The 16,085-nt window shown below is 43.1% G+C and overlaps 1 protein-coding gene across 18 annotated transcripts in view; it reads right to left on the reverse strand.

The window, feature by feature from the left end:
- The window catches only part of SH3KBP1 (SH3 domain containing kinase binding protein 1), a 385,481-nt gene that overhangs the window by 51,027 nt on the left and 318,369 nt on the right, over positions 1-16,085 (reverse strand). For all 18 annotated transcript variants that reach the window (XM_078364233.1, XM_054251116.2, XM_078364234.1 and 15 more), the window contains 3 exons: positions 15,123-15,174; positions 12,314-12,394; positions 8,932-9,091 (listed from right to left, as the gene is read on the reverse strand). In XM_078364233.1, the coding sequence (XP_078220359.1) occupies positions 8,932-9,091; positions 12,314-12,394; positions 15,123-15,174 (293 nt within the window). The remainder of the gene's footprint in view (positions 1-8,931; positions 9,092-12,313; positions 12,395-15,122; positions 15,175-16,085) is intronic.

The raw sequence follows: 16,085 nt of genomic DNA on the forward strand, positions 1-16,085 counted from the left end.
CTCTCTCCAGAGCCCATCCAGGACCAAACAAGCCCTGCAAACCACTATGGCACAAGGATGATGACATCTGTAGACCTCATCCGCAAACCCATAGCTTGACATCTCAAAGAGGCGCAAGGGGCTTGAAAGATGCTGAGCTCCCATCTCGAGCAGTCTGGAGGAGGGAGAATTCATCATCGTGTGACTGTGAGAAAAGTTTGCAGGGTGCCACGTGGAGGAAGAGTACTACTCAAAGAAATAGCCCATGGAAAACACATTATAGAAACCAATTAGCACAATGCATGCGTGAGGTGTTAACATTGCCTCCTGTTTCACTGCCTGATTCTGGCCATCAGTGGCAGGAAAATCAATGTGGCTCAGTCTGGGCCGAGGCTAAATCCCATCACTGTGGTTGGTACGCCCTATGTGTGGGTGGATGGAAAGAGAGAGAAGATAATATGTACAAATGGAATGAGGTCAGCAAATCATGCAGATGTCCCTAAAGTACGACAAGGTGCTTCCCCCAACTCCTGTGCTCTATGGGACTACCTTCGATCAGTTCCTGGCCTTCACTGAGTCCTGGCTCTTGTTGCAGCTGAAGAGGCCACTTACGCTTCCACCTTGAGGATGTCCACTTTTCCACCCAATTGGGGCCCCAGAGCCTGACACAGGAACCTCTCCCCCATGGAGGTCACAGATTTGGTGAGTGCCTCTCAAGTTGCCAGGCAATGAACTAGGGCCCTGAGGTAGAGCAGTTTGTTTAAACTCTCCACACCTGAGCAAGGCAGGCCTTGTTGTACCATTTTGCAGGGGAGGAAACTGAGTGAGACCCAAGAAGGTGAGGACCTTGCCCGAAGTCACAGGGTATCTAAGAAGAGGGGTGAGGTTTCAACCCCAGTGTGCCTGGCCCAAAGCCCAAGTAAGCAGTGGGTGGGCCTGGTTACCATAGTTAACTACTACCTAGAAGGGGACCTGGGCAAAGGTAGGCACTTAACAAGTATTTGAAACAAATAAATGAATCACACACACACACACACACACACACACGAATTCTCTTTCCTTCCTGAATCTATATCTAGCACCCATTCTCCATCTTCTTTCCATAGCCAATTTCTCACAAGACAAGTCTATTCAAGCTTGGCTGCCTGCCCATTCTCTCTTCAACTCACCCCAAATCTGTCTTCCATGGAAATTGCTCGACTGGCTTCACCAAGGGCCAACTAATGAGCAAAGCCTGGGTCTCCCTGGCTCTTGAGATGGCAGCGGTCTCACAATGTGGTCTCCTAACCAGTAGCAGTAGCACCAGCACTGGGAGCTTAGGAGAAATGCAAATTCTCAGGCCTTAATTCAGACCTATTGAATTAGAAACCTGGGGTGCCAGCAATCTGTGTCTGTGTTTCAACAAGCACCCCCAAACCCCCGTGATTTGGATGCACGCCCAAGTGTGAGCACTGCTGATCAGTAGTTGCTCCACACTTCCTCCTTCTAGCTTCCATGACATCACACTCCTCCTACCTTTTTGGATGGCTCCTAGGCCTTCCTTCACCCTATACACAGTGATTTTCCCTGCTGCTGTCTCTACTCTCTCCTCCTCCTCTTCCCATAATCTCCTGGAGTGGTCATATCTACTCCATGCTTATAACTACCATTTATAAGCCAATGACATTCAACTCTGTAATTTCTTTTTCTTCTTTTTAATTTTTGTTAGAGAAAGCGTTTCGCTCTGTCACCCAGGATAGATGGTATGTAGTGGTGTGATCATAGCTCACTAAAGCCTTGAACTCCTAGTCTCAAGTGATCCTTCCACCTCAGCCTCCCAAGTATCTGGGACGACAGACATGCACTACCTTGCACGGCTAATTTTTAAAACCTTGTAGAGATCTCTATGTTGCCTAGGCTAGTCTAGAACTCCTTCCCTTAAGTGAGCCTCCTGCCTCTGCCTCTCAAAGCACTGGGATTACACATGTGAGCCACCGCACTAAGCCAACCTCTGTAATTTCTAGCCAAGACTTCTTTCCTGAATTCTCCAAAGATATGTCTTCATCCTGATTTGTATTAAAGGAGGGAAACACACAAAAATCACACAAGGAATAACTAGTAATCTTTAGAAAGAAATTTACAACACCTGAGTAATCCCAACTCAAAATAATGGGCTAAGCATCTAAGTATACAGTTTACCTGCTGACTTAGGGAACATTCACATACACTCACTAGCTTTCTCTTCCTCTTTTTTGATTAATGGATTGATTAGTTTATGCCTAACAAAAGGAATGAGGTCTTTTCTAGTGCTTTCTTTTGGTGGGCATGGGAGCTGGACACCTCACTGAGTGATCGGTACCAGGAAGCTTATTTCCTGCTATATGATAACCCCAGGGTCTTAAGCCAAGATACCTTGGTAAATCTAAAGAAAAAACTTCCGTGCTCATAAGTTGGTCCCAAGAGAGACATCTGCCCTTCTCTAAGCACTTAGTTGATGTTTGGCATATAAATGTTTATTTAATCTTTGCCTCAAGCTAAAATGCCTCAGAGCTCATCTCCCAGTAAGTATTTCTCTGAAATCCAGTGCTCCAGCATCATCACAGGTTAAAAAAAAAAAAAAAAAAAAAGCAATTCCACTGCATGCTGCCCCTCCCCTTATCCTATGCTCCAATTCCCTCAGTATAGCCTCCAGCCCCTCACAAGAAGGGCACAAGGTGTGTTTAACATTTAAAGCAATAGGTCATCTCCATGTGGCACAGGTCTGGAAAGTCACTGGGCCTCCATCAGTTGGATGGAGGCCATCCAACTGCCTATCTTTGAAAGCAATTCCTGGGCACATGTTTCCACATGTAAAGTCAATGGTCAGTGCCCTCTGGGATGTCTGAGACACAGGAACCAACTCCACCCATATCTGGAACTTTCTTGTTGAATGATCCGCTTTCACCCTGACACTCTCAGCCACCGGCCAAAGCAAAAGCTATCTGCTCTGCCCAACAGAGGATGGAGCCAGAAGCTCACACCACCTGCTACCACACTGTCAAGCCCTTCTTGTCACTATCATCAACTCCCAGAACACACCAGCACCCATGTGGTAGGACACTGGCTCATAGAACACTGGCCTCCCTAAATCCAGCCCTTGCCATCTTCCTGGGCCTATGGTGACCGTGTGGGTGATCCATCTCCAACTCTGGCCCTTCCTTCCTTGGTATCTTCAGTTCTATGACCTTCATGCATTCATCTTCAGTTACCCACATTTGTGGCCACAACCGTTGCGGATATTTTCATCTTCCAAACAAACCCACCTCCAAGGCTGTAAGCACCAACCTCCCCTTTCTGAATACCATCTCATGTGCTTCCTTCTAGCCATTAACTTTGCCCTGCTCCCACTCCATCCTTGCCTGCCTCACTTTCTTTCCTTCATCCCAGACCTCCTTCCAACATGTCTAACTCAAAGCTCCCTAACACTTGCCCCTGGCCAGTCAGAGAGCATGTGTAGCAGAAGACAGGCAAAGCTCCCCAACTCAGAGTCAAGGTCCTGCTCTAGCTTCTCCGATCTTTGGGAAGGAAATGACCAATCCTTATGCCTCTGTTCTTTGGGAAGAAAAATACCAATCCTTATACCTTGGGATGTCTGAGTTTGGGAGGATTAACAAGCCTGCTTTGGACTAGCCAGCTGCTTCTACCTCATTCTCTATCAGATTTATTTCCTTTTGAGGGCACACACCTGCCCTGTCCCTCAGGTTTCTGGCTTGCTGCCTCCCAGTGCATGCAATTACTAGAGCTAAGGGCAGCCTGCCTCTCTCCAGCATTTCCTTGGGTTTTTCTTTTTCTTCTTTTGGACTCTTCTCCCAAGTCTCAGGAACTCTTCTTATAGAGGAACCCATTTTTATTCAATTGCTAATATACATTATTATTATTATTATTATTATTATTATTATTATTATTTGAGACAGAGTTTTGCTCTTGTTGCCCAGGCTGGAGAGCAATGGCACAATCTCAGCTTGCTGCAACCTCCACCTCCCAGGTTCAAGCAATTCTCCCACCTCAGGCTCCCGAGTAGCTGGGATTATAGGTGTCCACCACTGCAATGGCTAATTTTTTGTATTTTTAGTAGAGTCGAGGTTTCATCGTGTTGGCCAGCCTGGTCTCAGACTCCTGACCTCAGATGATCCACTTGCCTTGGCCTCCCAAAGTGCTGGGATTACAGGTATGAGCCACTGCACCCAGCCCATCACTGAATTTTTAAATTGACACTGGTATTACATTTTTTAAAGTCTTTTCTTCCTGCTGAAATTCCATATGAACTTGCTTTCTAAAAGTGGGGAGAACATTCTTACAAAAGGCTAAGTATGTTACGATCTGAGGAAGAGAGCGATCACTGTAAGAGCCTTCATGTGCGTTTCCACTTGCTCAGACTGGACATGGGCTGCTTACTGGTATCATTCTGGTGTTCCTAGATATAATTCCTGAAAACTATGAACTGGAACACCTGAGTCCAACCACTAATATAATTATTACTAATTACATTATAATGCTAATATAATTATATTGCAAGTATTAATAAATAATATATAAATATATATCATTTATATATACTTATAAACAAATATATGTATATATTAACATATGTTCATATATTTAACATATATTTATATATTTAACTATATATTATATATGTATAAATGTTTATAATATATAATACAAATTTATATAAATATATAAAATATATTTATAAATATGTTATATTAACAATATATATATTTATAACATAATATATACATTATAACACTATATGTTTAACAATATGTATTTATGTATTAATATATATTCTTATATAATTTTATATTGATATTATTTATAAATATTAATACATAAGTAATATATTGATTGATAAATATATAGTTATCAATATTGATATATTTAATAATTTATCAATCAATATATCAATATTGATATACTTATATTGATAGATTTATAAATATATATTATTTATTAACATGTATATTCATAAATATATATATATTTATTTATTTATTGAGGAACAGTCTCACTCTGTTGCCCTGGCTGGAGTGCAGTGGCACCATCAAAGCTCACTGCAGCCTCAACCTCTTGGGTTCAAGCAATCTTCCCACTTTAGCACCCTGAGTAGCTGGGACTACAGATGTGTACCACTGTGCCTGGATAATTAAAAAAAAATCTTTTGTAGAGATGTGGTCTCAGGTTGGTCTCACGCTCCTGGTCTCCAGTCATCCTTCCACCTTGGTCTCCTAACATGCTAGGATTACAGACCCAGCCCTGTAAAACATTTTTTTGTTAAGTGAATGTATCTAAAAGTGATGATGCTTTTCCTAAAGTTACGTACAGTGTTCCTTTTTTGTGAAAGATGCCAGTTCCTGTTCAAAGAGAAAGAAATTACTCTCCTCTGAAAGCCCCACTTCGCGGCAAGATTTCTGGCTGGTGAGAAGCAGCATCAGCCCGGATGCTGCAGCTGGAGTGACAATGCCTAGCTCCCAGTGAGAGCTGCTCACAGTGACTTCATGTCCATGCATTCAATCGTCCATCTGTCCATCCATTCATCTGGTCAGGTAAATACTGGTGAAGATCTGGGTTCACAAAGAACACAATACCCTTTTTCTCCAGAGGACCACTGACACAAAACTATTTGAATTAACATTTCTACCTCCACTAATTTGGCAGAAAAAAACAAGTTCATAAATCAGTATACAGGCTGGTTGTCCAATTGCTTAGCAAAAAAAATATGAAGTACATTAAGTACCAAGGAACAATAAGCCTTTCTCTGATTTTTAAAAGTGTTTTTGTGTGGCAATCCATGGCATAATAGTTTACATAGAATTTAAGACACACATACTAAAGAGCTTGTACAGAGTCTGGGAAGGAAGACAGGAGAGGCAAAATTGAACAAAATATAAGCACTGGCACCTCCCCCTCTTTTAAGGAACCATGGCATTCAACAAGTGTTTGTTAAATGAGCCACTACCATATGCTCAACACCGTAAGGCATGTGGAGATGACAAAATACACTCTTGATCTGCTTTAAATCTGGTGAAGAAGTCCGGGGGTGTTTGCATCCCAAGTAGCACAGCATGGGGCCCAGCACTAGGCTAAACATGGGTGGCAGGCATTTGGAGGAGAGAGCAATCATGAGATCTAAGGGAAGGCTTCCAGAGGAGGGCATACTAACAGGGACTCTCAAGTCTGGAGCATGAGCAGGCGCTTGAGAGGCAGCCAGGCAAGGAGGGGTGAGCACCATCAACAACTTGGAAGAATCTAGAGCAATGGCTCTCATGGTGTGGATTCCAGCAGCAGCAGCAGCAACTTTTAAAAATGGAAATTTTCAGGCCCACCCGAGGCCTACTGAGTCAGCAACTGTGGGGATAGCACCCAGTGATCTGTTTTGAACAAGTTTTCCAGGTGATTCGGAGGCACGCTCAAGTCTGAGAACCACTGAGGTAGAGCAGGCGCTGCCCTCCCTTAAACTGACTAAGCAAGAATCTCAGGGCTTTCCTCCCTCTCACCCTCCTGCAAACCAGTGTCTCGGGAGCTAGGCAGCCATGGAGTGTGTGGAGGCTGGGGGCTGACCACCATCTCCCAGACTGCTCAGAAGGCATGCACTGTTAAGAACAATTACATCTTCCACTGGCTTCACAAACCTCTCTCATGCATCTGCCTTCATGGCCTGGACTTCTAACAACTGGATACTGGGAGGCCCGGAGGGAGAGAAAAGCTAAGCAGAGGAGGGAGGCAAATTAACCTCTGTGAGCGCAGAAGTTTGGTGGTGATGACATGTTACCCTCAGGCTTGCAAAGCCTATACCTATCCTATAACCAGAGAGTTGCCAGCAACTCTAGAAGGCAAAGTGGCCGTTGAAATTCCATTTCTGTTCCAATAAGATTGTTAGAAATAGCAGCTGGAATATTTAGGAAATTGTTATTGAGCTAACGGAAATGTATGTAGCCCGAGAGACTAATAGAATTTTCCAGGGTGTGTCTTCTTCGGCTCTCCTTTCACCAACCACAAAGTGATGTGCAACCTTTTCTGCTCCACATCTTCCCCATTTGTATAGCTCATGTTCTTTTCAGAAGCACTTTGCTTTACCTAAGCTTTTTCTTCTGATATACTAGCTTCTGGGCTGACCACACCACTGAAATGGTCCTTATCAGGACTGTCAAGTGGCCCCAGTATTCGTGTGTGCAAAGAACCTTCTATTGTCAGTCCATAGGAGAGGGTGCAATACGGAGAGGCCTCACCAATTCAACAGGAGGTATCACATGGAGGCAGTTGTTAGATTGGTCCTTGGGAGATGCTTGTAGAATGACACAGGTGAACCAGCTGCTACTCAAATGGGTTCACATGCACCTGAGATGACCACAGCTCTGTATGGACTGGGCAGCCAGCCTCCCACACACCCACATTGCCATCTGCCTCTATACTTGAGCCTAGGGATTGTACTTTTGTTGTTGTCATTGTTAAGAAAAGCAACTAAGCCATGCTACAATATGGATGAATGTTGAAGACATCATGCTAAGTGAAATAAGCCAGTCATAAAAGGATGAATCCTATATGATTCCACTTATTGAGGTACCTGGAGTAGTCAAATCCATAGAGACAGAAAGTAGAATGGTGGCTACCAGGGGCTGGGAAAGGGGGGAAATGAGGAGTCACTGTTTAAAGGGTGCAGAATTTCAGATTTACAAGCTGAAAAGAGTTCTGGAAATGGCTGTACAACAATGTGAACTTAATGCCACTGAATGGTGCACTTAAAATGGTTAGGATGGTAATTTTAACACTGCGTGTATTTTACCACTAATTAAAATTTTGTCTTTAAAAAAAGGAAATTAGCTCTTCTTGTCTTACTGCAGCATGCCTAAATCAATAGGCAATAATCAATATAACAATGAAAATAATGCTGATTTGCATACTTGAGAATTATTTAGGTGCATTCCATTATCATCTTCTATTTACAGATGAAGAAAGCGAGGTGAAAGGACAGTGTAGCCAAGCTCCTACTCCTCCTATGAATGAGGTGGGCTGAGATTCCAGTCCGGAGGCTTGTCTGACTAACACAAGAGCTCTGAAACTCATGCGACTTTCACCATGCCAACTTAGCTCATAAGAACAAAAATTCAGTGACTGTGTGTTGATATGTACATCTAAATACCTCTGGGTCACTGACCTGCCCTGGTGTGTTACACCAACATGTATAATATATATTTTAATATTATGGTAGAAAGTTCTGGCAATGAACTTACGGAGAAAATTCAACAGTTCCTTGCTCTGTGGTAAGTATCTCAGGTCTGGAACACACAATGTCCAACTCTGATTTCATGGAACACATGTATCCAGCCAGCTGGCGAATCAATTTTCGTTCTGTCAAGCACATCTCAGAACACATGCCTGCATAAAGCATGTCCCAGCCTTTGAGGGTCTTAAAACTCAGAGACATTCCCAGCTCTGGGTTCCACAATAGGCTGTACAGTGAAGAGCAGAGGGAGCCTGGGGTGTGAAAAGAAGCCCTGCAGAGCAGTGAGAGGGTCGGGGTTGTAGCCACATGTGAGATGTACACACTTGAGGCCAGCACAACATCCAGAGGGACAAAGAGGAACATGCCACCTGCATTTCCAGGCTGAAGGGCAGTTGGCCTTGCTTCTAATGAAGCCCAGGGAAAATCTCTATGTGTGAGCAAGGTCTAAATGCTGGGTAACCAGTCCTCATCTGCTAATCCTGAAACCCACACCCCATCCCTCAACCTTGCACTCACTTCTGCCCGAGTGCAAAAGCAAGGACAGAAGTGGCCAGTGTCTTCAGATAATTTTGCTGGAGGATGTAAGAGGGAAGCTTGAGGGCCCCCTTCTCCTCTCCCTTCCTCTTGAGGTCTATGGCAGTCAGTTCCCCTCCTGTGTTCCTTCCATAGCCGCCCCACACCCGCCCCAGGCGGTGAGAGCACAGCAGTACCTGGTGTGTGTCAGCGGACCCACCGGTCGCTCTGGCCTTCTTGGGGGCAGTGCACCAGGTCTGCTGAGAGAATTGGTCTTAGGTGGCCGAGGCTTTTTTGGCGGTATGGCAGGAACGGAGGGCTTCTGTAAATCCAGTTTTGGCTCTCTCTCTGGTCTTTCTTTAAATTATTGTTTAAAGAAAACAGATCTAGTGTAAGTGACAGTACTTAGATGTAGATTACTCATTTCCTGCTAAAAGAAAAATCACTGATGCCATCTCTGAAGGCGAATATGGAAGGCCAAGAGCACCACTTACTCTTTGTCAGGTTAGCAGAAGTCTCACAGAGCTCACCGCTCCCTCCCTTGCTCACCTTCACTCATGTGGGTCCTTCCACCTGAAGCGCCCTTCTGACCACCCCCCACCCTCAGCATACTCCAGCTCTTCCTTGGAAGCCTGGCTGAAACCTGACACTGTCATGTTCACTTCTTAACAGCTCAAAGACAGACTTCCTTCCTTCCTCACCTGAGCATTACAGGGCAGCGCTTTACAAACACACTCAGACACTTTCTGGGTGTTTGCATGTTTGGCACAGCCTGTAGGCTGACAGCCCTTGAGGGCAGGGCCCATGTCTGGCCATCTCCTCAGAGCCATATGTGGTAGTGGCATGGAGCCAGTGCTCAGTAGAGGGCTGAGGGGTTTGGTCAGTGGCCCATGGGACCTGCTGGGTATGCAAAGGAAAGAGGCCTGACATGTCTCAGGCTGGTCTCTGAAACGGGCAGTGAGCTAATAAAAGGAGGAGCATTTTGGAAAACAATGACTTCTGGATTCTTCTTGTGTACAGTTTGAACATGGAAGGTAAACTAGGATTTTACAGGTATATGGTTTCCAAGGCTTTTTGGAGTCAGAACTATTAGAATGAAGTTGAAGCCAGATCTTTTGGCTGAACGAGGCAGTTTTGAGTGAGGACCTCCTATTTTCTGTTCCCAACTAGCCTTGCCCTGTGTGTGGTATAAAAAGCATACATCCACATTCTTCTTGATAAAGATGGAACTTCAAAGAGTTGCCCATTGGACTGCAGGCAAGCTCCCTATGCTTACTTGTAAGATGGTACTCAGGACACCTTTTACTTGCAAACACAGACTCATGTTGTTTGGGTGCCCAGATGGTTGGCAAAAGGTTAAAAAAAACTCATAGGGGCTCGATGCAGTGGCTCATACCTGTAATCCCAGAGCTTTGGGAGGGCAAGGAGGAAGAATCCCTTGAGGCCAGGAGTTTGAGACCAGCCTGGGCAACACAGTAAAACCCCATCTCTACAAAAAAACTAGCTGGGCATGGTGGCATGTCCTGTCCCTGTAGTTCCAGCTTTGGAGGCTGAGGCAGGAGAATTGCTTGAGCCCAAGAGTTTGAGGCTGCAGTGAGCTACAATCGTACCACCACACTCCGGCCTAGGTGACAGAGCAAGACCCTGTCTCTAAAAAAAAAAAACATTAAAATAATCCCATCAGGTATTACTGTGCTCATCCCCACAATGTGGGGAAATATGATCCAATCAGGAAAGCTGGGAACTCATTTTATGGCACACAGCGGCCAGAGGAAGAAGGGCTCTGCTGAAATGCAAAGCAGGGGGCATTTCTCCTGCAGCAGTAGGAAAGGGACAGGAACTCTAGCAGCCTGCAGGACGAATGGAAAAGGGAATTTGTGCTGACCCTACAGGGAGACCAAGTCTCTAGGTAGGGCTGATTCCCTATTGCATTTGACCAGACCTTTGCCTCCCTGACCCACTGTGGCATAGAACAAGGGATCATGGGAGGGAAAGGAACCAGCAATAGGGGGTCACTTGGTCAGCCAACTAGGGTGGTTGTTCACATGTAAGCCTAGTCTGTATGTCAGCATGGACTAGTGCAGGAAGTGTCCCCATCACAGAGCCTGGCTATTACCCAGAAACTAGTTATCTATCCTCTATGAGGACAGAGGGTGGTGTCTGGTTATTTCACACCACACTTTTTTTTTTTTTGAGACAGGGTCTCACTCTGTTGTCCAGGCTGGAGTGCAGTAGTGAGATTACAGCTCACTGCAGTCTTGATCTCTAGACTCAAGTGATCCTTTCACCTCAGTCTCCCAAAGTAGCTGGGACTATGGATGTAGGCCTCCAGGCCTGGCTAAAATTTTTTTTTGGTAGAGATAGGGTCTTGCTATTTTGCCCAGGCAGGTGTTGAACTCCTGTGCTCAAGCAATCCTCCCGTCTTGGCCTCCCAAAGCACTGGGATTACAGATGTGAGCCACTGCACCTGGCCATACCAATGCTTTTATATCAGAGTTATTCACATGGTATATACTCTATGGCTGTTTTCTCCATCAATCTGTGACATAGACCTGGCCTTCACAATGAGGTTCCACAACTCAAATTCTAACTGCTCACTGTGAAAGAAAGAGGTATAGCTTCTTAAGAGCTTACAATGTTGGTAAAATTTTTGGCAGGCTGATATGAAATATTAAATTTCACAATAAAATTTCATGAGGCCACCAAGGAGCGCCTCCAAATAATTACATTCATTAATTCAGCATTTCTCTTGTGACTTAAAAATAACTGCTTTTTAAAATGGAATTTGCTCAGCCTCCTGTTCATAATAATAACGTAGCACTTTTCCCATAAAAATGTGTGATCAATCAAATCCCAGACACCTAATAAAATGAGTCCTTCTACAGTATACAGATTTCTTTGAGAGAGACTCTCAAAATGGTAAGAGTGAAACACGTTCATAAACTTGACTGCAGGACACACATTAAGCTACTTCCCTGCCAATGACACTCCTGACCACCTTCAGGAGACTCCAGGGACCGAGCTGGTTTTCCCAGTATTACCATGCCACCCCACCTCCTCCAACATCCTTGACCAAGGACATCTGTCTGTAATAACATTAGCCAGAGTCAAGGGTCCATCAGTGACCAAAGAAAAGAGCTTTCATTTGTTTATTTCTCTAGATGTGAATTTCACTAAGCCAAATCCATCTACCAACAGCAAACAAGCACCTTGGGACACTAGGCATGAAAGACAGGCTAAGTAGAAAATGACAGATTTACACTAGGCCCTAAAGGAACTTAAACCCAACTTTGAGGTGTGGAAAGGGTGGCCATGGTAGAGACATCATGAAATAGAAGCAATGTGTTAACTGACTAGGCTGGTTATTTTTCATTTGATGAGAAATTCTGGTCCCACAAAGTACCACATAACCCTCTCCTACTTTCTTAGCAATAGGATTTGTAAAAGCAATCAAAACAAAACCATGATCAGCATATTCCAAAGAAAAAGCAAATTCTGTGGGTATTCTGGACTAGCCATGTAACAGACAGCTTCAGCTCTTGCTGTTCTAGAAGTGTCAATTAAGAATTGCTTTCATACCTTTTTCTTCTGTTCTGTTGGGAAGCATTTCTGGTCTTTCAGGAGGTATCTTTTTAAGTTCATGTTTTCTTTCAGTGGTACCTAGGAGGGGAAGGGTAATAGTGATCAGAAAATGTTTTCTCTATTCATTTATTAGACACACCAGCATTTAAATATTTATCAGGTAGAGCAAATCAGTAAGTTTTTTTCCCAAGTTGGGTGTTGTCAGCATTACCTGGCAAATAGGAGCTGTTTAGAAACAGAGAGCAGAGGTCATTACTGGCCTATGTCATTAAATTCACCTGCCTATGTATCCTTAATTTATAAGACCACCACTAATATTTTCTGATATTTAAGCCTGATTTCCTTAGGCATCAAAATAGTCACAGGAAATCACTAGGTTGGGGCAGAGAATGTGTATAAATAAATAAATGTCAATTATCAAATAAGGGGCCACTGAATGTTATATTCTACCAAAAAAAGGGGGTTTCATAGGAATCTGGATCCCATTTTGTAGCCATTTTAAAATAGGGCCTGGAATTATCTGACACTCTTCTCAATAAGAGGTGAAGTCTACATCCCCTTGCCAGGAATGTGGGTGGGCTTGTGACTACCTCGATCAGTGGCAGGAATGGTACTACGTAATTTCCAAAGCCAAGTCATAAAAGGTCCTGTAGTTTATGCTTTATTTGCTGGAATACTGAACCTCCATCTAAGAGTTAACTACCCTGGAGAGGCTACGTATAGATGCTCCAGCCTATAGCTCCAGCTGAGTCCAGCTTTCCAGCTACCCTTGTCAAGGGGAGCCAGACATGTGAGGGAAACATTCATCTTCGAAACAGATCCTCCAGCTTCAGCTAGTTCAGTATTCCCAGCTGAGGTCCCAGATATGAGCAGAGACAAGCCATCTCAGCTATGGCCTGCTCTTGACCCACAGAATCTGTGAATATAAGAAGATGGTTGTTTTATGCCATTAGATTTGGGGTCCTTTAAGTATTACATTTTTTCATATGTACCACTTAGCACTTAGTCTTTACCCACATGGACTGCAGCTGCTCCCTTACCTGGGGTTTTCTCATTGGTGCCAGTGGCCTCAGGCATGTAAGAGCACTTGAGAAATAGCTAAAGCACAAATCAGTCAAAAGTACTCCTCTTATGTATGGACTGGGTTGAGTTCTTAACAAACTCTTTACATGACCAGTTCCATAGATGGGTGCTTGGTATTGGAAATCTCAATTATCCAATCTCAGAGGGCAAAAGAAGTTAAAAAAAAAATCCACCAAACACACCCTTTATTTAAATCCTCTTAATGTCTCACTACAAATTAAATACCACATCTCATTTCTGTCAATTTCATATCTGATTTTTTTGATCAAATAATCAAACACAAGGAAAGCTGATGATGGAGAAAACATGAATATCTACCTCTCCATTACAAAGCAGTTCCCAAGATCATTCAAGCAGGATAAATGAGCAGTAATCGATGAAGATTAAACGCCATCTTGCTTTGCCCCACAGAGACCCATCATAAACTTTGGTAAAATTGTTTTAAAAGGGTAAGAATTTGCCTACCATACTACAGTCTAGTCTCCTAACAATAATGAAGTCAGTATTATTCCTAGAGACACAGGAAGAACTGACAATCCTACTATATTGAAGAATCCAATCTTAGCTACATTCTAGATTGCCTGAGCCTTGGACTCCTCAACTAATCTCCACAGTCTCTGATTAATTACCAAGGCCTATAGGGAAAGGGGTCTTCAGAGAAAAGCAAATAAATAGCTTGCTTCAATTTCAACACAATAAAATATACGGCCAGAACCACTAGGTGGCAAAATGAAACTGCTCAATGCAAACAAGGATGGGGGCTGAGCAAAATGTAATTAACATCCTATTTCAGGGCTTAATCTCTGTAATTCTCAATTATGCCAAAGGGAATGGAAAAGGAATTTGGGGTCAAGTTTCTCTCCCTAACTTGGTGAGCCAAAAGAACTTAAAAATCACTTCTTAATAACTTTATAAATAAACCAATCTGGAAATTTATTTATAATTTAACTGTTAAAGAAATGTCGTAATTGTGAATATACAGAACTACAAATATTCCTTTTCTTCTATTTTTGTTGTTAATTTTTTAAATGCCACTTAACTAATTATTCATGGAGGAATATTTCCCTATAATTAATTTTAACAATTATAAAGAGGACTTCTATTGGGAAATATGAAATACGATTTGTATATACAAGAATGCAGTGTGCAACGAGCTACCAAATGTCCAATATCAAGTCTTCCTATATCATTTAACCTGAATAGCTGAACTACACAGAAAAAAGTCAATTAGACTTTGCAACATTAAAAAAGAACCATGAGAAAAAGTATTTATTGCTAGAAAAACATCTTTTTGTTGGGGGGTAAGTGAAGTCACTACAAATTTGGTTAACCACCTGAAACAGAGACTGAAAATTCAGCAACACCGTACATGCACAACAATGCTATGACCCATGGGTGAAACAGGACAATTAAGTTCTTTTCGCCACAAAAGCTGTTTATTTTAAAAACCCAAACTTGTTTTTTTAAAAGTTCTTTCTGATCATCCTCTTTGGAAGCCTAGATTTTTACACTATACCAGGGTTACATTTTAATGGTATGTTTATCTTTCAGGAAAAACAGAAGTATCTTTAAAACCTGCCTGCTGAGATCAAATCGTTAACTTCCCAAGTTGTCAATATATGGCACTTCAATCAAGAATCCTGAACTCTACACTGAGGATAATTTGAATATATGCAAAAAGAAAGACTCACATTTTATTTGATGGAACTGAAAGGTACGTTACCTGCCCCTTGTTTGATGACAGGAGCGGATGGAGGTGGTGGCTTCTTTGGTCTCTGAAAAATTAATCAAAATTATACCACATGAGATTGTTGGCAAGCCTATCCTCTCACAGAAGGACCATAGACATTGTTTTCTATGTGCAGTTTGGACAATTTAGAGAACCTCTCCAAAGAAATTGAGCAATTCGCTCTCCAGGGACGTCAGTTTTTGGCACCTCTAAATAAACACTAAAATAAATCCAGTCGGCAAAACAAAGCTCCCATCGACAAATGAAACGCCATTTCCCCCTTTCTAAATTTGTAACAGCCTTCTGGAAAAGCACGGCTCAGCAAAAATGGCCTGAAACCAGCAAGCACAATGGTACTCCTACGCTGAAGCTGCATTTGCAATTAAGATTTAATCTGCTGAATAATCATGCAATTCGAAAAGAGTCACTGTAAAGATTCAAAATCAAATCTGCTCTGGATGTAGGACCTTCAACAAAATGCAGGCTAATGGCCTGTTGCAGCCACATCAGGTTACAAGCCTTCTGCCCTTCCTAAACCGAGTCTGGCAGGCCATTTGTTAGACACCCCACAGACTCATTGTACAACCAATAAACTGGAACAGAGGGGTTTTTTGTTGTTGTTTTGTTTTTTTTTGCATATCAGCCGTGATTTGTTTTTCTCACACCCCGTCACTCCGTAGGTGATGGAGGCAGCAACGCAATCAACGGCATACATCCCTGAACTGGTTCCAGGGTAGCCATCATTTTCTTGTTATCCAGGATTGACTGTGGGAGGGAGATGATCAGGCTGGACTTGGCAAGTTATTCTGTGGCCAGAAAATCCAGCCAGGGTACTGTTCTTTGACAGCTGTTTTAGGGGGAAGGGGGACCGAGGGCAAAGGGAGAACCATCTCAACATCAAAAGGAAGGAAGGAAGGGAGGGAGGGAGGGAGGGAGGGAGGGAGGGAGGGAGGGAAT

This window comes from Callithrix jacchus, chromosome X (genome assembly GCF_049354715.1).
Source record: "Callithrix jacchus isolate 240 chromosome X, calJac240_pri, whole genome shotgun sequence".
Taxonomy (NCBI): Eukaryota; Metazoa; Chordata; class Mammalia; order Primates; family Cebidae; genus Callithrix; species Callithrix jacchus.